This window comes from Gadus morhua, chromosome 5 (assembly GCF_902167405.1).
Source record: "Gadus morhua chromosome 5, gadMor3.0, whole genome shotgun sequence".
Classification (NCBI taxonomy): domain Eukaryota; kingdom Metazoa; phylum Chordata; class Actinopteri; order Gadiformes; family Gadidae; genus Gadus; species Gadus morhua.
The window spans coordinates 3,537,257-3,557,675 of NC_044052.1; the positions used below are offsets into that span (position 1 = coordinate 3,537,257).

The window sequence follows — 20,419 nt, forward strand, 5'->3', positions numbered from 1 at the left end:
TAAACCACTAGGCCATCTGGTCCTTGTCGTATAATGTGCTTTTTTACAGATAATCAGACCGGCATTGCAATTATTATTTTTAATTAAGTTAATCTTTTTTATTTGACCTTTAATTATCCAGTTTATATTAAATTCCATTAATATAAAACTTAGTTTGAAACTTACTTAAAATTATTTTGCAATGTATTCTATAGCCATAGCAACAAACAACTACCAGCAATGACCACCTTCTGTGGGTCAGGTCATAAACAAACTGTAAATATGTCTTGTGAGGGCACATAGAAACTGCTTGAAATCAGGAAACAATTCCTGCACATGCCCCTCGTGGCTGCCAATCTGTTTGTTAAAAGACATTTCAAATATTTCTCCTCCATAACATCTGCAAATGCGTGTCCCCCCCCCTTCACTCCCCTGATTTAAAGCGGACCCTTTCCCTTTAAGAAGATGATCCTCCGACTCGTATGGAAATACCTGAAGTCAGCATATTCCAGGCAGAATCACACACACGCACACACACACACACACACACACACACACACACACACACACACACACACACACACACACACACACACACACACACACACACACACACACACACACACACACACACACACACACACACTGTCCCTTCTGTTACAGAACAAACAAACATGCCGGTGGACATACCCATACACGCCGACGTGCGACACGTCCAAAAAAATCCACAGCGGGTCCTGAGTTATTTCAGCCCCCACTCCAGAGAGAGAGAGAGAGAGAGTGAGATAGTGAGAGAGAGAGAGAGAGAGAGAGAGAGAGAGAGAGAGAGAGAGAGAGAGAGAGAGAGAGAGAGAGAGAGAGAGAGAGAGAGAGTGAGATCGCTTTAAAAAAAGGAGAAAAAAAAAGCAGGAACATTTCTTTGTCTGGGAATTCAGGGTCAGGTGACTGCAGACAGGAATTCTGGTTGGCTAGAAGGGACTTGCAAAATGTTGGCAGATGGCCAAGAGGCTGTCTTGGAAACCAGGGTTGGAAATTTGGTGCAAACCCCATCTTTATGGTGGTATCCATAGCCCATAGGGTTCATTTCTATAGCTGGGGAGGGCTAGGGGGAGAGCTAGGGGGAGGGCTAATGGGGGGGAGGGAGAGGGAGAGGGAGAGTCCAATGTAATACACTGCACATCGGAGAGAGGGGGAGAGCGAAGGGGGGATGGAGAGGGTGAGAGAGAGAAAGAGGAGATAGAGAGAAGGAGAAAGAGAGGGGGAAAGAGAGGGGGAAAGAAAGAAAGAAAGAAAGAAAGAAAGAAAGAAAGAAAGAAAGAAAGAAAGAAAGAAAGAAAGAAAGAAAGAAAGAAAGAAAGAGAGTGAGAGAGAGAGAACAGAGATGCATTACGCCAGCCTGTGTTACCACGGCTGCAGGCCTTAGCTGTACGCTGAATCAAAGGTCTTTGTGAGACCAACAACAATAACAACCACAACCACACTGCCGGCAAACAAAAGGTTTGGACCAGACAAAACACAAGGTAAGAGACACCGCTGGGCTGTTCTCAACCCCAGAAGAAACGAAACCCTAGAATCCAACGGCATTTATTTGTGTCTGGAATAAAATATACTCTTTAAATTAATAATAAGAAGGAGCAGAATAAAAGGCAAGAAATGTTAAATGATCACACACAATCTACCAGAAAGCAAGAGTCTCAAGAGGACAACCGGACTGTTTTGGGGCGGGAAATAAAGGACAAACACCCAGAACCCCCACCCCCTCCCCAGTAGCATTTCACTGGTGAAATCCCAACGTGTCGAGGTCATTTGCCAATAATTCCTCCCCCCAGACACTTTAACTGCTGGGGGGCTGGGGTAAAAAATGGTAGTCCACCCTAAGACATACACACTCACACAAACCCCATTTGGTTGCCATAGAGACAGCTCATTATGTAACAGTCCAACAACACAGTGTTACGGACCGGAGTGATACTTGATGGGACTTAAGTCGTCCGTTTGGACAAACATTTATACATTCATGAAGATTCAGAGTGCTCGTTTAAGGCAAACGCCATTCAAGGATTAATGGCGCCCGGTCAAGTTCCTGCACTCGGGGGAGATCAATGTATATTTTCACTGTGGACGCATGGGCTAAGTCAACCAATACAAAGCTCTGATGAATGGAAAAAAAACATTTCAATAGGTTTGAGACATGCACTGCTTTGCCTCCTACTGTGTCAAGGCCCAACAGAAGCCAGGGTAAAGTCAAAGACAACCAGGGACAACCCATGGCATGCATCTTCATAACTACATGAACGTAACAGTGCAACCCCCCCCCCCAAACCGACCAGAAACAAATCAGACCGGCGGTACCTTCATCAGGTCTCAAAATTTCCCATCAAATACCCTCAGCCATCCACAGTGTGGCTCTGTCCCAGACTCTCAGCCCTGCGTCCAGACAGCCAGCTTCCGGCCGCCGCTGGCATGGACCGGCCTGAGCCACTCACCTCCGTCTTCCACTTGGCCAGCCACTCCTCGCGGGTCCTCCTGCTAATGTAACAGGGGTCCCCTGCCTGGAAGGTCACCCGGGGGCGGGGCCTCTGACGCAGGCCGACCTCCCAACACACACCCCCACGCTGCCTCCCTCCACCTCCCTGTTACGAGGGATGGAATGGAATAGTAATAAATAAATAAATAACCCAATCAATAAGGTTGTGAATAATAGAAAGGAGTTGGTTTTATCTTAGCGTTTGAGAAGCGAACAGTGTCACCTCCCTACGTTGTCCAGCGGAGAGCGTGCAGACTGACTGCGGTAGGTCAGGTTGGGGGTGGAGGACTGAGGTGGAGTTTGGGGTGGTTGTGGTGGTGAGGGTGGAGGGGTTTAGCGATATATGACTGACATGTTCATCTATGGCTAATGCTACCGATTCACAGCCCCCTACCGACGGCCAAACTAACACAAAGCGGCCGTCAACACTCTGAGGGACTACCAGGTGTATTTGATAGTTCAACTCTCTACGCCACAGGTACCATGTCATTCTTTCCGTTCCCCAATTCTGTCGTGCAATACCACACACAGAACTGTACATGTTTGTGTTCCTGTCTGTTGCAAAAGGCAGACCCGTGGAAAGGAGAACGTAGTAGAATGTGACCCGGAGTGGCTCCTGTTTGGGCAGAACTCTGGAGAATAACCAGGAGGAAGTGAACTGCACACACAAAGGTACTAGTTGGATTGCAACACTTTGCCGGGTAAACCATCATCACAAAAGTGGTCAATATCAAGAAGAGCGCGAAAGCATAGCAGTAGTACATGCTCAATCGACAGTCCAGAAAAATATTTATTTGGCAAAAAAAGACCCCTTCAATTTCTGTTATATTGATATTGTGTTGTGTGTGATATGTGTGATATTGTGCTAGATAGCATATCGTCAGATTTTGGCAGTCAAAGTATTAACATCTCTCCTGCCCCGCTCTTTATATACCTCACAGGGGGCATTATTCCACGTTTCAGGCTGATCATGAATAGTGAATGTTTTTTCATACTTGGTCAGCATATGCACATTTCTCATGTCGTGTTCATTATGTGCTAGGGACTCGTTAATGCTGAGGACCAAGCATTGGCTGTGTCTCAGCGACTGGTGAGCTGGCAGCTTCCTGTGCCTAAACAGATGTCTCATTAGGCTTATTAAACTAACTCGGGATCTGGGACTCAGCCACTGACATATTATCAACACCGAGGTGCATTGGGACAAAAAGACGATGCTTATTTGTACCATTCTTCGAGCCCAGAGATTATACATTATTTTTCAAGACTAAATTTCCCTGTTGGGACTCCATTTTGGAATTGGTTTGACTTATTGCTGACCCTCACTCTCATAACCATCTAAGGTTATAGGTGCGGATTATAAAGACTGGGAAGATGGCTGTAAAAAATAGGACAGAGATACTCAACTCCTAGCTCCCCTTTGGGGCTCATGCACCTGAACTGGAGCTAAGCTCTTGCACACCAGCGATCCACAATAGAGCAGAAGTCTTACCTCGGCCCTCGGTCGGTCACCTCCGTTCTCCTCCTTGTGCTCCACATCTAGAGAAGAGAAGGCAACAACAACAATGGCTGGTGTGAATCATTTATGGGTTTGACCGGCACAAAAACAAGCGGCAGGTCACAGTGTAGACGTCTTCACATTCATCACGCCTGCATCAGTGTTAAAGAGTAACCAAACACTAAGAGGTTCCCAGCAAGGGTCAGAACCCCCAACACACAGAGGGGACAGCGGCTCATGGGTTCATGGTCATTTGATAACATGATATAGTTTATTGGGTTTGTTTTTTCTTTGATACATTGTTAAGGATTAGTGAGGGAGATTATGTTAAGAGGCTGGTTAGAAGGTGGAACAAAGAGCTCTCAAACTAACTTCCCCCATTCGTTGGAGAGCAATACCTGAAGGGATTCCATCCACTGGCCCGTCAGTTGACATATGCTGATTCTTTTTCTACGTTGCAGCGACACCTTTCCTTCGAGTTTCTAAACTCTCAATCATTCGCCTCGACAAAGCTTCAGTTGCCCAGTAGCTTACAGGAGATCGCTGTGGCTGTTGATGGCGATGTCAGTGGATGACAACAGAGTTTGGAGAGTCAGACATCGGGTACAACTTGATTCTCCAATTCAAACTCAGATTGAAGTCGATTTACCCTCCCCGTTGGGGGTTCATTTAGCTCACGAACGAGGCCGTTTGACGCAACCCAGACGCTTTGGTTCGCATGTGAGTGGTCAGAACTGCCAGGTTTACTTTGGCAAACGTCACACTTGTGACCTTATATCCCCCTCTCTACAGAGTAAAAGGCCCCACAGCAGACAGCTATTAGAGTAGCTCCACCTACGACCTTGACAGAAAGCAGCGACGGTAAACACATACTGCTTCACTTGTGTGGGCTACGTATAGCCCTCACGGCTGGAAGATCAAGCCCTCTTCGTAATTTAAATAGCATTTTTTTTGCGCTAATGTAGGATTTAGGTATTCCATTTGGCCAAGCCACAGAGGCTAATGAGTCAAGGCTGCAAAGCCTCTTGTGAAATGTCATGCTATGTAGTTGCCAAGATTGGGAGTTGCTGCTTCGGCTATATTAGGGAAATTTAAAAACAATTATAAATAAATGAATTAAATATCTTAAAGTAAATAAGTGGCTGGACTAACCTAGTGCACTTGACTATGAAGTCTCACATAGCTGACCATATGCTTCAACATATACATGCCATACCCCCCTAATGTTCGGGCTAAGATTGTATGCTAGGCTATCCTCAGTAAAAACTGTAAATGTAGGATTTCCTATTAACAGGGCCCTGATGTTTGATTTAAGAGCATTGGGTCCACAACAACAAAGCCATGTTATTCATTGATAAACAGCGTTTTTCCTCTGTCCAACAGAGCAGAACGGGGTGAGCCAGGGAGCATTGGGGCGAGCCAACTGAAACAGTGGAATTCATGGTGGAGTCATGATCCGACGTCCCATAGAGGTTGGGGGATTACCACAAAGACGGTATTGCACCGCAACGCATCTCTATTACAGGTCTAGAGTTCCACAACTGCCCGTCTGTTTGTTTTGTTCATTGTTCTTTACACTTCGCAAACCCCAGACCCAATTAATATGAATTATCTAGAGTAAGGGCTACAAAGACCAAAACATCTCATTCGTAAATTCGTACGATTATGTTCAAATCAAGGTTTGTCTGGGCTTTCAGTTTGAAACTGCAATGCACTGCAGATTTTGCTTTAACCGGTTTTAGCAAAACTAGAAAACCAGAACAAACTAATTAAAACAAACCTTTTCCACAGTGCACTCATAACGCAACACATCTGTAAGAGCATTCGATTTACCATTCAACCCTGCCTTTAAATAAGCCTTAAATAAAACCAGTGTCGTCTGAAGCGGGCAATGCGACATCGTTAGCATAGCATGGTTAGCATAGCGCCGTTAGAGTAGCCCGGCAGCGGGCGGCCGTGTCAGAGGCCAGTGCCTCACAGTACGACCGCGGGAACACACGGGGTTCATCTGAGGGGTCAGGCTGTCACCAGCCTCTATCATCCCCCCTTCAGTGCTGAGAGGCAGGGTGCAGCCACCTCTGATAGAGCCCTGGCTTCCCTGGCTGCGCCAAGGCTGGGCCTGTCACTGAGGCGCCCTACAGACACCGCTCAACAATGGCCGCTCTCTCTCGCTGCCTCCTCAACCGCCAACTCCAAGTTTGTTCCATGTGTTACTCCCCCCACCTTCTCTCTCCTCTTTCTCTTGTCACCCCCCCCCCCCCCCCCCCCCCCCCCCCCACCGTCTTGACTACATAATGAAGGGGTGAGGAGGTGTGTGTGTGTGTGTGTGTGTTTGAGAGAGGGAGAATGTGCATGCATGTATATATGTGTAATGTGTGTGTGTGTGTGTGTGTGTGTGTGTGTGTGTGTGTGTGTGTGTGTGTGAATTTATGCATATGTATGTGTGCATGTGAATGTATGTATATGTGCATGTGTGCATGTGAGTGTTTGTACGTGCATGTGTGCATGTGAGTGTGTGTGTGTGTGTGTGTGTGTGTGTGTGTGTGTGTGTGTGTGTGTGTGTGTGTGTGTGTGTGTGTGTGAGTGTGTGTGTGTGTGTGTGTGTGCGTGTGTTTGTGTGTGTGTGCGGGGCTCCTCTAGGTACGCCGTGCTGAGCCCGGTTCACTGGGTTTGCAGCGTCGCAGGCGCTGGCTGACGCCGCCCGCAGAGCCCCACACACTAAACCCCGCCAGCCTGACTGATATCCACATCTCGTGGTGCTGGCTTTCATTTCTATCCCTGCTTTAGCTCCACTCATCTCCCGGAGACAGAGAGACACAACGCCTGCTTAGACACTCGCTGATCGACTACGCTGAAGACTTCACCGTAAACACCAACCACCCCAACTACCCCAACCCTCTCTCTGTCTCTGTCTCTCTGTCTCTCTCTCTCTCTCTCTCTCTCTCTCTCTCTCTCTCTCTCTCTCTCTCTCTCTCTCTCTCTCTCTCCCTTTTCCTCACTTTATCCCTCTTTCTCTCTCCCCCCTTCCGCTCTGTCACCCCTTCCCACCCTCTCCAATTCTCTCTCTCTCTCTCTCTCTCTCTCTCTCTCTCTCTCTCTCTCTCTCTCTCTCTCTCTACCTCTCACTCTCTGTCTCTGTCTCTCTCTCTCTCTCTCTCTCTCTCTCTCTCTCTCTCTCTCTCTCTCTCTCTCTCTCTCTCTCTCTCTCTCTCTCTCTCTCTCTACCTCTCACTCTCTCTCCCTCCGCCTCTCTCGCCAACTCTCTCTTTCTCCTTCCCTCATTCTCTCAACTTCTTTCTCTCTGCACATCTCTCCCTTTCTCCCGCTCTTCCTCCCACCCTCCCCCTCTGCTCTACACCAATAGGAGGGGAGACGTGATGCTGCCCAGCATGCAGGGTAGAACAGTTAAAGGTGGAATGCGCTCTGGAAGCTTTGTGTGGAACTAGTGTTTCAAGTTTAAAGTGAGTTTGGTCTGGGTTCCATCGACTCATTTACATAGATCTGGTGCATCCTGTGCATGTCTGTGCGATGTGTTGATGTGGCTAGGATGTCTGAGTGCACTGGCCTGTGACGGTGTGTATGAGTGCATGTTTGTCTGTGTAAACCAATGCTTGTGTGTGTTAATCTGTGTGTGTGTGTGTGCGTCAGGGATGGAAATTAACACCCGCCACACGCCATTTGCGGGTGGATTTGTATGGTGGCGGGTGAATTGTGTCCCTTCACCCGCCACTGTGTCGGGTAATACTTTCCAGTCAGGTCCGATCAAATTTGCATATTTAATACATTCGTTATACGGCGCTGCACAGTTCCACAACCATTACTGTCAAGATCCGGCCCCCTTCTTCTTCTACGCCTCTTTTGCTGAACTGCGACTGTCAATATCCGGGATAATATCGGTAACAGGGCTCTCATGTCTCATGCATTCGGCGTGAGACACACGCAATTCAACCCATGCACACGCTCACACGGCACACTTCGCATTTCTCACGCAGAGAAATGACCAGGATAGCGCACACCAATTTGGGCCGCTATTTAACAGTGTTACAGGTAGGAATCAAATGGGTTTCCCGTACGTAGGGTAACCAGACGTCCTCTTTTGCCCGGACATGCCCTCTTTTTGACACACTTTTAAAAAATGTGTAGCGGAATTTCAAAATCGTCCAGGATTTTATTAAAGCCTCATATATGTTCACATTGAATTTGCGTTGCGTTTCTCTTGGTCGTTCACAAACTAGTTAGGCTAGGCTCTCCTCTACTCAGTTCTGTTCGCTTTGCATTGGTGGAAGTGAGTAGGGGGAGTGGTTAAGTAGAGCCTTCAGATTGGACGGTTTGACTTACTCAGTTACCGTCGTGTTTTGTATTTATTATTTTACCATTCTTGTTTTATAGGGACAAACATTAACGAATTTCTCCTACAGGGGATTGATAAAGTTCTATCTATTGAACAGAAAGAAACACTTGGTCATACTTTACACACTTTACCACAGCGTTGGCCTACTGAATGCCACAGATATATTTTCAGCATTGGACTGAATGCCGCATAAATATATAATTATGTTTTTGCACGTTTGCAACGTTTAGAAGTTCAGAGTATAAAGTTCAAGTATATGCCTTTTGAGGCAGTATTTTTTTCTGAATATTAGTGTTAAGGGCATATAATGCTTACTATCATACGTTAGTTACCATGTCTATGTGGACACATTTGTATGTGATGGTGATGGTGTGATGGTGATGGTGTAGCCATGCATGTTGTTTTATTATGAATATGTCAATTAGTTTTTTAATGAAAATACTTTGCATAGATGAATTATCCCCAAACTTGTCATCGTAACACCAAATGATGTGTATGAAAAAAACTTTTCTTATCTATTGTTACTATTATATTGTTTAAAATGTACGAATATATTAAAAAAGATATATAGCGTATAAAAAGTGGCTGGTAAAAAAGATGAGCGGCTGGTAGATTTTTAAATCTACCTGCCCCAGTGGCTGGTGGGCAAAAAAGTTAATTTCCATCTCTGGTGTGCGTGTATGTATGTGTGTGCATGCGTGCATGTGAGTGCGTGTGTATGGGTGTGTGTGTGTGTGGGTGTGTGAATTTATGCATATGTATGTGTGCATGTGAATGTATGTATATGTGCATGTGTGCATGTGAGTGTTTGTATGGGTCTGTTTAAGTGCATGCTTTGGTAAATCTTTGCATGTGTGTGTTAATTTGCTTGCATGCATGAGTGTGGTTGTGTGTGTCTGTTTCTGTGTGTGGGTGTGTCTGTTTCTGTGTGTGCGTGCGCACGTGTGTTAGAGCGCCGGTTTGAGTGCATGTGTGTGAGCGTGCGTAAGTCTGTGCTTGTGCGTGTTATTCAGTAAGCTATCCTCTGTGTTTGAGTGCATGTGTGTGAGCTTACCAATGTGTTTGCGCATGTATATATAAACAATAGACCGGGTTAATACACAGTGCAGAGCAACAGTGTGTGTGTGTGTGTGTGTGTGTGTGTGTGTGTGTGTGTGTGTGTGTGTGTGTGTGTGTGTGTGTGTGTGTGTGTGTGTGTGTGTGTGTGAGTGTGTGTGTGTGTGTGTGTGTGTGTGTCAGAGCTCTGGGCAGAAAGCCATCCACCTGGCATATCCCCCTCTCCTCTCCCTTTCACCCCCACCCCCACTCCCCTCTCCCCCCGAAGCCCCCCCCCCCCCCCCCAGGCCTCCACAGAGACCTGCCTGCACCCAGAGAAGCAGTCTGTTGCTGGGAGACGACAGACTCCATCCCCCTACGGCCAGGAGAGCGGCCAATAACGTGTGGACCATCCAGAGAGAGGGAGAGAGAGAGGGAGAGAGAGAGAGAGAGAGAGAGAGAGAGAGAGAGAGAGAGAGAGAGAGAGAGAGAGAGAGAGAGAGAGAGAGAGAGAGAGAGGAAGAGGAAGAGAGAGAGACAGAGACAGAGACAGAGAGGGAGGAGAGAGGGAGGAGAGGGAGGGAGAGGGAGGAGAGAGACAGAAAGAGGGCGGAGAGAGAGACAGAGACAGAGAGACAGAGAGAGAGAGAGAGAGAGACCCTTATTGCCCCTCCATCCCCTTATTTTCCTTCAACCACAGCTGTTATATTGAATGAAGCAACAATCGAAGAGGAAATATAATCCAACTGCTAAAGGCAAACTTACATTTGGTGGGGCGGGCCAGTTTCCGCCTCCCGCTTTTCTTGTGTGGCGTGGACAGACCGTCCTCCTTCTCCTTCTCAGAGGCCGCCCCCCCGGCCCGGGGTTTCGGACCCCGGCCCGGGCGCCCGGCTGACTCCTCTCTCCGGATACTGTTCTCAGTGTCACTCTCCTCCTCATCATCCTCCTCATCCTGGTCTTCCTCCTCCTCCTCCTCCTCCTCCTCCTCCTCCTCCTCCTCCTGTTTGGGGACGCAGGCCGGGCTGCTGGGCGTGACATGTCGATGCCGGCCCGCATCCCCGTTGTGGATCTGAGCCATCACGGGCTGCTTCTCCGGGCCCCCGGCGCCACCCCTCTCCCCGGGCGCCGCCCCCTCCCGGAGGGATTCACAACTCTGGAGCTGCGGGAAGAGGATGGATGTTAAGTCCTACGTCAGACGGGGCATTCCTCTCCGGCTCGGGGGGGTCCCGGGACATAGGGTTATGGCTGTGGCAGTGGGTCGCCGCGCGCCGCCGGTACGTTCTAAACCATGGGCAGCGGACATGAACCATGTACAAGACCACAGGATTCGGCATCCATTACAGAGCGGGGTCGGTGTGTGGAATGGAGTGGGAAAAGGTGCCTATCATGGCCACTTCCTCTCAACTGGCCCCAAGATCACACGACTACTTATCAAGTACAAAAACGTTTTGTGGTGCGTGTAGAGGAAACAACATCTGCATCGCATCAGACCTTATGCATGCGCATGCGCTGGTCTGTTGGTATCTGGGCAGAATCACAACGTGCAGCTCTTTTACTGAATGAATCTCAGGCACCGGCCTTGGACTTCTAGCAAGTTGTAAACTTCAAAAAACCGCCCAGCGCCAATAATTCTGCTGCCTTACTCCGGTTCACTTTGAAGAGGCCTGTGCAGGGGGGGGGGGGGGGGGGGGGGGGATTATGTGTGTGGAGTTCAGCAAGTCCACCACTTCCTCTACACTTTATTACAGCAGCACGGAAATATGGAAGGAATGTTGCTGGCACTCCAACAAAACCTGGCTTCTTTTATATAATTTTTCTTACCTCCAGTCTGCTGAGTTAGGAACAATATTTGCTCTGGTCCTATCCAAAGGTGTAAAAATAAATATATACTGTATAATAATAAATAAACTCGTTTTTTTTTCTTTGCTCTAGATGACTTCGAAAAATATTCAACTGAAATAATAAAAGGGAGTATTTCGCCAAGTGCGGGAGGAAGGGATTGGGTTGTGCTGACTGAGTCTCAGGCCAGATCTAAATATATCCACCAACAGAACAGAAAATACATTTCTCAGATAATCCCATTACTAGGTCATTGGCAGATGAAAATGGGGTCACATCTTTTGATAACATCCTATTGTCAACCGACGGAAAGGTGTGTGGAATAGCATTCAAACGCCCGTCATTATGTATGTGGCTGTCGGCTTACTAGAAAGATGTCTTCTGATGTTCTCCTAATGTGAAACCAGATCCCTGGTCCTTAAACTGTAAGCCACACTGCTTGCTTTTGATATAATTGCACATGCAGCAAATGACCGAAATGTGGACAGTTGTCAAATTGTTAATCGTCAAAAATACAACTTTATTGTGGCCCATTAGTGGATGCCATAACACTAAATGACACAGCTGCAAGTAGACAGTTTTGTCTTTCTACCCAGCAGAGCATTCCTGGGCTTTGACCTTAGGTCGAAGCAGTTAAGACACTGTGGCTTTCCCCACTAAACTTATGGGACTACCCTCTAGCAATACTACCTGAGAACACATCAACTCTTCAACAGTCCTATTACTACACTGAGTTATACCCAGGGTAATTTGTTTGATAAGAAGGAGCGGAAAAAAAAAAAATCTGAGCTGAGTGGTTTTCAATATTCTGTCTTAATTTGTCGGATGGGAACTGCAAACAAACACATGCACAAACCCACACACACACACCCACACACACACACACACACACACACACACACACACACACACACACACACACACACACACACACACACACACACACACACACACACACACACACACAAACACACACACACATACACACACACACACACACACACACACATACACACACAGTGGCTTATTATGCAACAGCCTTAGTGACATAGTGAACTACATGCAGCTTCTGCCAAGGGTCAGAGTTCATAGCTAGTCAATCAGGAGAAACAGACAGGCTGTGTGCTGAGACTAATCCAGTGAGCTACTCAGTCACCCACTGCCACCCTGCACGTTTATCCTGCATTCATCTTGCCACTCGGCCCTGCGGCAACTCTGGCTTGTGCATGATGCAATGTAATGTAATGCAACACAATGCGCGGTCACGTCCTCCAACGGAAGGTAACACATGGTACTCTAATGTCTGCCTCATGTCTAGTGTGATGTAATGTCTCATATGGTCATGGAACGTCATGTAGTGTTTTCGACATGATGACGACAATATGTCCCCCATACAGTGTCAATTGATGGGGGATTTGCACTACAGCACGTTATATATTATTATGGATGTGGTTAGCGCAAACAACGTCTTAGAAATGTCCTGCTAACCGGACCCATTTTTTGCATGTTAACATCTAATATTTGGACCACAACCCAAAATGACCCGTTTCAGGTTCTGTGTGAGTTGCTGACGTGGGCAGCTACACGCATGCTACTCACTCATTTCAAGCACCTTGGTATACCGATAAGAAAATGATGTGAATGAAAAGCAAACCACAGCTGTGGTTTAGAAGCAGTTCATTCAAACTGTCAGCGGGGGACGGTGAAATTTAGAGAAACTTGTTAATGGCGCTGCAGTACTTTCTGTCTTATTTAACGTTTAGGGAATGTTTTCGGCATATGTTGTTTTGGACAAAATTGGACGATATGGAAACAACACAAGCAGCTTTGGAAAGGAAAGATCCATCACTAGCTTTATGTTGAAATGCTTCTAACACCCCTGTTATAGAAGAACGGAAAAAGCTGTGACAGATCATTTGCATGTGAACGCGCCAAATTGAGAAATGTTAACATGTCTGTGTTTGTTGCGTTAACGTGTCAATTTATGACCTGTTAACATGACCGAACTCTACGTGTTAACACGGAAAATGTAGATGCGGTAACGCAACTTTTCTAAGATGTTATTTGCGCTAATGGCATTCCTTACTTTACTACTAATGACTATGCATGGAATAATGCATGGAAAATACATATATATAGCTGTCTATATATACACTTAGAAACAGTCAGACGTGTAGAGGTAGTGGTGGAGGAGGTTTTCAACATTTGTACTCACTGAGAAATTCTTGCGTTTCCTCCCGGGTTTGCTCCCAACTTTACAAGAAGAGGCGGTGCCTTTGTCGGGCTTCTCTGCCACTACTGGGTCCCGGTCCTGGGCTGTGTTCTCAATCTGTCAAACACAAGCCGCAGGCGCCCATGTTACACATATACCAAGAGTAAAGAGGGAGGAGGATGGGGGTGAAGGCAAGGGAAGGCTCCTTTTTTTTAGGTGGTGATTGGGTTGTGTTTATGTCACAAGAATATGTATCCCTTCATAGTAAATTAATTATATTGCCTAGATTGCTGAATTCTTGCTTGCTTTAACTGGATTACCCTAACACCTATAGGCAACAGCGGCGTTCATCATTTCCACACGATAACTGCAGGGATAACAATCTTAAGTATTTTAAGCCACTTGCTCTTAAACACCACCCTCTTCACCTCACACTCTTATCTGCAAATAGCCAATTAATGAGTCCTCGTGCGGTCAATTTCATTCCAATTAGAGCAATTTGAAGTTAATGTTTCACATATAAAAACAAATGTAATCCTAATTCATCTGTATGCACTAACCTTTTCTGTAAACAAATACATGAGATACTTATTCAGGTATTCCATTCTGTGAAATCCCTTTTCTAGTTTCTTTCTCTTTTGCGGCTGCCCACTGCTTCAGTCTGGGAGTTTGGGTGAGGGATGGGAGTGTAGGGGCAACAGGTTATCTATCTGATATCAGCCATTCACAGGTTTGAGTTCTTTGTTTGTGTGATAGGAGATTTGATTTGCAACGAGGAGCTAAGGTTTTTTCTGGTACCAGAAGACAGGGACTGGGAATTAGGGAAATTCATCTACAAATGCAAACTGAACTTTCCTTAAATATGTGATTGTCAATGTGCAAGCTCTGTAGTAAGAAGTGTACAATCATAATAATAGATGTGCTTAAAATTCTATAACAAATGGCTGACACAAAATATGCATGAAAAACTTTCTGAATGGAAACACACGCTTGGCTGAAAAATACATTCTGTGAGTTTATATATTCTGTGTTTTCCTTTAAGAGATACATTTTTTTTAAATAAATTCCTATCCTGAGCACTTTAGCAAACTTTGAAAAAACTTGAAAAGGAACAAGTGAACAACTCTATGCACAAATTGGGAAGGGGCAGAGGAGATCCATGAAATCAGGATTTCAATGGCCTGTCAATTGTATATCCCAGGGGCTATTACTTTGAAAGGGATCCTTACTGTTTTTCTTTAAACAGTAAGGACAAATCGACGGCATTTTAAGGTCAATGCAATTACACAACGGCATGCCACCTATTCATTCGACAGCGTGAAAAGCCAACTCATGTGGGGTGAGGAGGAGCCTTGTGCACTCGTATGTATTTTCGTTCTCTTGTCCCCCCCCCCATCATTCCTCTGAAGGTCGTGTGGAGGAGTCTGGACCACGTGCGCAGAGATGTGGAGCACCTCCCTAAAGATATCCACAGCGCTGCCCCAGCTCTCTGCGCCCGCTGCCACACCGGGGCTGTCTAACCCAGGGCTCTTCTCCGCATGGCGGGCCTTTATTGAATTTATCTTTATCAGAACGGGGAAAATTAGCATAAATAATGACATGTTTGGCGAGCACCCTGTATCGCATGTAGAGGAGGAAGAGGAGGGGGAGGAGAGGAAGAGGCTCAGAGCAACACAGGCTGTTCTTCTATCTCTCTGCACGCTGCGACTCAACCAGACTGTCAGTTCATCATCCTGATCCCAGCCCCGCCCGGGCACTCCCAGCGGAAACACAACTCCCTTTTAATCACACACACAAACACACACACACACACACACACACACACACACACACACACACACACACACACACACACATACACACACATACACACACACACACACACACACACACACGGACAAGCCCTCACAAACAAACACTCAGGCACACTCAAACACACACACTTGCTCAAACACACACACACACACACACACACACACACACACACGGACAAGCCCTCACAAACAAACACTCAGGCACACTCAAACACACACACTTGCTCAAACATACACACACACACACACACACACACACACACATACACACACACAGACAAATAACACACACAAGCACACACACGCATTCACACATATTTGGATGCAAGCACAAACACACAAATATAGTTCCACAACACACGTGCACGCACAAATTCAAACGTATACACGCAGACTATCAACGGCAAACACACAGAATCACATGCACACAAATACAATCACACAATGTATACACACACACTTGCCTGCAAGCAATATCATAAAAGCATACACACACACACACACACACACACACACTCACACACTACACAGCCACACACACACACACAGCCACACACACACACACACACACACACACACACACACACACACACACACACACACACACACACACACACACACACACACAGACACACACACACACAGTTGTTCACAGACAGAACCAATGTGAAGCTGAGATGTGTTTGGTTGTTGCCCGGTGTGAACCCAGCAGCCGCGTCGATATCTGCCACCACATCCGCCTGCCTGGCCGGTATTTAAGGCGATGGCTGTTGCCAGGCAACAGGGATGAGGGGGGGGGGGCAGTGTAATGGAAGAGGAGAGGAAGAGGACATCCCCCCCCCCCCCCCCCCCCGACATACTCCCAGTACAACCAAACCAGAGCCCTGTCGGCACCAGCTATACCCAGCCAACGCCTACGTCACCTCCACCACCCCCTCCCCTGTCCCTACCCCCTCCTCCACCACCTCCACCCCCTCCCCTGTCCCTACCCCCTCCTCCACCACCTCCACCCCCTCCACTGTCCCTACCCCCTCCTCCGCCACCTCCACCCCCTCCCCTGTCCCTACCCCCTCCTCCACCACCTCCACCCCCTCCACTGTCCCTACCCCCTCCTCCACCACCTCCACCCCCTCCACTGTCCCTACCCCCTCCTCCACCACCTCCACCCCCTCCACTGTCCCTACCCCCTCCTCCACCCCCTCCACTGTCCCTACCCCCTCCACCACCACCTCTACTGTCCCTACCCCCTCCACCCCCTCCACTGTCCCTACCCCCTCCTCCACCACCTCTACTGTCCCTACCCCCTCCACCCCCTCCACTGTCCCTACCCCCTCCTCCACCCCCTCCACTGTCCCTACCCCCTCCTCCACCACCTCCACCCCCTCCACTGTCCCTACCCCCTCCTCCACCACCTCCACCCCCTCCACTGTCCCTACCCCCTCCTCCACCACCTCCACCCCCTCCACTGTCCCTACCCCCTCCTCCACCCCCTCCACTGTCCCTACCCCCTCCACTGTCCCTACCCCCTCCTCCACCCCCTCCACTGTCCCTACCCCCTCCTCCACCACCTCTACTGTCCCTACCCCCTCCTCCACCACCTCCACCCCCTCCACTGTCCCTACCCCCTCCTCCACCACCTCCACCTCTACTGTCGCCAACCTCCTCCATCACCAATACAGCCGCCTCCATCACCACTCCACCACCACAACCTCTTCAACACCACCAGCACAACATCAACACCCACCAGTAACATCATCAAGATTTTCTTTTCTAGAGGCTAAGGGGCCATTCACAGAGGGCCGCGGCCCCGTGCCCGAGCTCATTTGCATACTAAAGTCTAGAACGTTTGGCTAGTTTGATTGATTGATTGATTGATTGATTGATTGATAGTGTGACCACGCCATCCGTATTCCAGCACGGAACAGCCCCTTGGCCACGGCACACTTGGGAGAGGTGTGCCGTGGCCAAAGTACAGATGCTAATGAGATGACACGCGCACACTTGCGGATACGTAAGCTGGATGACGCAGTCCTTGCGCGACCCTTCTTTCTTTATAGGTCCATGCCCTTCTTCCCCACAACAATCATTTTAAACAATGGCGGCAAGCGGTTCACGAGTGGGTTTACGTTGGTGCGATAGTGAAGTCGAGTGTTTACTTGAAATTTGGGCCGACGACAGCATTCAGTCGCAGCTGGACACCACGCTTGGTGATGACGTATTTATCGTATTACAACGTGATGACGTATGTATGAAGGAGCAATCGTGCCCAGGCCACGGCCTTTGGGAGCAGTGTGACCACGGGCCTAGCGGGGGGAGGGGGGAGGGGGGGAATCGTGCTGAATCTTCCTGCAGCACGGAACAGGCAAACTTGCCTAGTGTGAGTGCGCCCTAAAGCACACAATATGGAGGTGATGGCACTGAATGTATTACAGTATTATTACAGCTGGTTCATAATGTTGTTACAGGGTGTGCTTTTGATTTAAACAATTTTTCATTATGGTGTGTCTCCAGCATTTGATACCTTACAAAATTGTGTTTTGAGATACATACAGAGAAAGCCCTTATATATGTCAATCCCCTCCTCCACAAAAACACACACTCCCATACTACACACTTTCGATTGACACACACACACACACACACACACACACACTTGTTTCACTCTTTCACAAACACAGGCATGCACGCACACACACATAGACACCACTGAATCATTTCCTCTCCAAGTCATTAGAACAATTAAAATAAGGTTGAAATTTAACTCCGTGACCCTCAAGTGTGAGTCGCCACCCCCCCCCCCCCCCCACACACACACACACACACACACACACACACAAAAGGGGCGGGGCTAGCCTCTTGATCTCAACAGGTCATGAAACATCAGACTCCTGAAGTGCGTTCCTGGTTAATGTCTTACCGGTCGGCTCCCCTGGGGACCACCACAGCTGCCGGGGCCTTTGAGCAGGGCAGACGAGCTGGAGGTGGACGGCATGGTGGTGGTGGGTTGCTGATGCTCTGGTTCTTGTCGCTCACTCTTATGGTCAAAGTCAATGGGTACGGTGAAAATGTTAGAGTCGCTAAAATAAAAACGATAGATGATCCCTCTTTCTGTCCACACGTCTACCTGGATAACAATTGGAGACAAAAGCCAAAAGGCATTTTAAGGGTTTTAGTGCAACAGAAGAAATATGGAGGGCAAAACATTACATGTAATAGGTCGAGCCTGGTCCATGAGTGATAGACAGTTTATGAATTGTCTAAAGTGGTGAAAAACGACCTAAAAAAACTCAATGTTTTTGTCTACTCTTTAAATGCTTTTCGACAAGATGTGCCTGATATATTATACACGCATGTTAGTTTAGAGACATACACATTTATCTTCGTTTCTCATATGTAGACTAGCAATAGGGTCGGGTGCAACAGGCACGTGGATCAGGCGGCAGAGGCCTCGGCCTACTGTTGATTATATTGATGTTTAAATTTTGTGATACATTGATTGAGCACATTGCATGGCGTGACACCTATAGAGCCCTATATGGCTTTTCGCCGCCTGTGGGGCCAGGCCATTTGACTCTGTAGATGTATTTAAGAGGTAAGAGCTCATTTGACGTGAGGCCTATATATTACAATTGTACATTAATTAAATAATGCATTGTGCAACCATATAGGAGAAATAGCCTGTGATTATTAAATTGCAACTAACTGAACCTTTAAATAAGGCCTGCTGCACACCCCCGTCAGAAGACTGGACAATATGCTCCTTACGCTCCGTCAGAACGGGCATTCTGGTTAAAACACACTCAGGAGCGGAGGGCTAGAATGTCCTGAACATAGGAAGCCGAGGTCCATCGTTCGGACTCGTTTGTTTGATGCCTGCCTCATGGATGGAACCGTTAATAAAACACCTATATCATCTAGCAGCTATATTCTTTATAATAATAATAATAATAATACACATTTTAAGGCCACACACGGTTCCATTTCCATGCGCATCTGGCCTGAATGATCCAGGTGTTTACAATGCATTCAGGCAAATAGAAGTAGCTGGTATTAATTATTCAATAGCCAACATGTTAAATGGTAAAGTTTTCGTTGTTTTTTTTGTTTTCTGTGTGTGCAGAGGAAGTGTGCTGATGACCCTCGGGGATGTACCTCTGTTACAGGCCACGGACGCACAGGGATAAAAACCCGTTATTCTCATGAGGCGTCTATTCTGTTTCACCGATCCGCTCTCTGTGGTGTGAATCCGGTTCAAGCGCACATCGCGATGTCTAATAACCGAATAAAGCGACAACATAACCTGATCGCTATTCCCCCTCGCACCGAAACGCCTTCCGCTCTCAGGGCTGGTGCGTATCGTGCCGAACGAGATCAGCCCTCCCCTGGACGAACCCAAAAAGATTGAGGCTTGCGGATTCAAATGAAGTGTGAATCACGGTGCTCGTTACCCGTTTTTGCCAAGTCCCAGGCCAGACCCTTTATGTGTCTCTGCACTCCCGGAGCCTCCTTCCTCTTCTCTCCCCGTCCTCCGCCTCCCCAGCCGGCCAGCGCTCCTCCAGACGCTCCGCTCACTGCAGCCTGGGCCTGCGGGCTGTCGGACTGGGTGTCCGCACGGTCCTAAAGGCAGTCCTGTACACACCTCAATGTAGTCCAAATTGAATCCGAATTACAATAATTATCTTATTGTACACAATAATACAATTCTAATCCTTATATCAGCCACATAGCAGCAACAATACAAGATATAGTTAATTAGGTTAGTAAAAAATAAGTAGCATCATAGATCACAATAATAAATATAATCATAAAATGAAATAAAGTAAGTAATAATTATAAACTAAGACAGTGGAAATATGTAATAGTGTAATAATAATGAGGTGTAGTAAAGTGTAAATTGCTGGGTAAAGACATTTTGTGAAAAAGATGCTTAAACTTCCTTTAAGTGTTGTCGTTAAATGAAATGTGTAAGCCTATATAATTAACACAGTCCTCATCAAAGCTAGCAATTTACAATCAATTATTTGCAACGGTAAACTGTATGAACGTTGTTTAAATCTAGCCTCTTTTGAACACAACTTCAATCATCAAATAACATTCAACAAACACATCTGTTTCCGTTTGTCCCAGCCTGTAAAATAATATCATTGAAGATCATAACCTTACGTGA

The 20,419-nt window shown here is 47.2% G+C and overlaps 1 protein-coding gene across 5 annotated transcripts in view; it reads right to left on the reverse strand.

The window, feature by feature from the left end:
• dnmt3ab (DNA (cytosine-5-)-methyltransferase 3 alpha b) overlaps positions 1 to 19,844 on the reverse strand; it is a 44,778-nt gene extending 24,934 nt beyond the window's left edge. Inside the window, exons 1-6 of one of the 5 annotated variants that reach the window (XM_030355903.1) lie at positions 19,701 to 19,844; positions 18,170 to 18,376; positions 13,442 to 13,555; positions 10,153 to 10,546; positions 3,996 to 4,042; positions 2,466 to 2,612 (exon numbers count right to left, since the gene is read on the reverse strand). In XM_030355903.1, the coding sequence (XP_030211763.1) occupies positions 2,466 to 2,612; positions 3,996 to 4,042; positions 10,153 to 10,546; positions 13,442 to 13,555; positions 18,170 to 18,244 (777 nt within the window). In that variant the 5' untranslated portion in view covers positions 18,245 to 18,376; positions 19,701 to 19,844. Of the gene's footprint in view, positions 1 to 669; positions 795 to 2,465; positions 2,613 to 3,995; positions 4,043 to 10,152; positions 10,547 to 13,441; positions 13,556 to 18,169; positions 18,377 to 19,700 lie in introns of those variants that run through there. The other 4 variants (XM_030355898.1, XM_030355901.1, XM_030355900.1 and 1 more) reach the window with 4 other exon arrangements.
• Between the last annotated feature and the right edge of the window lie 575 nt (positions 19,845 to 20,419).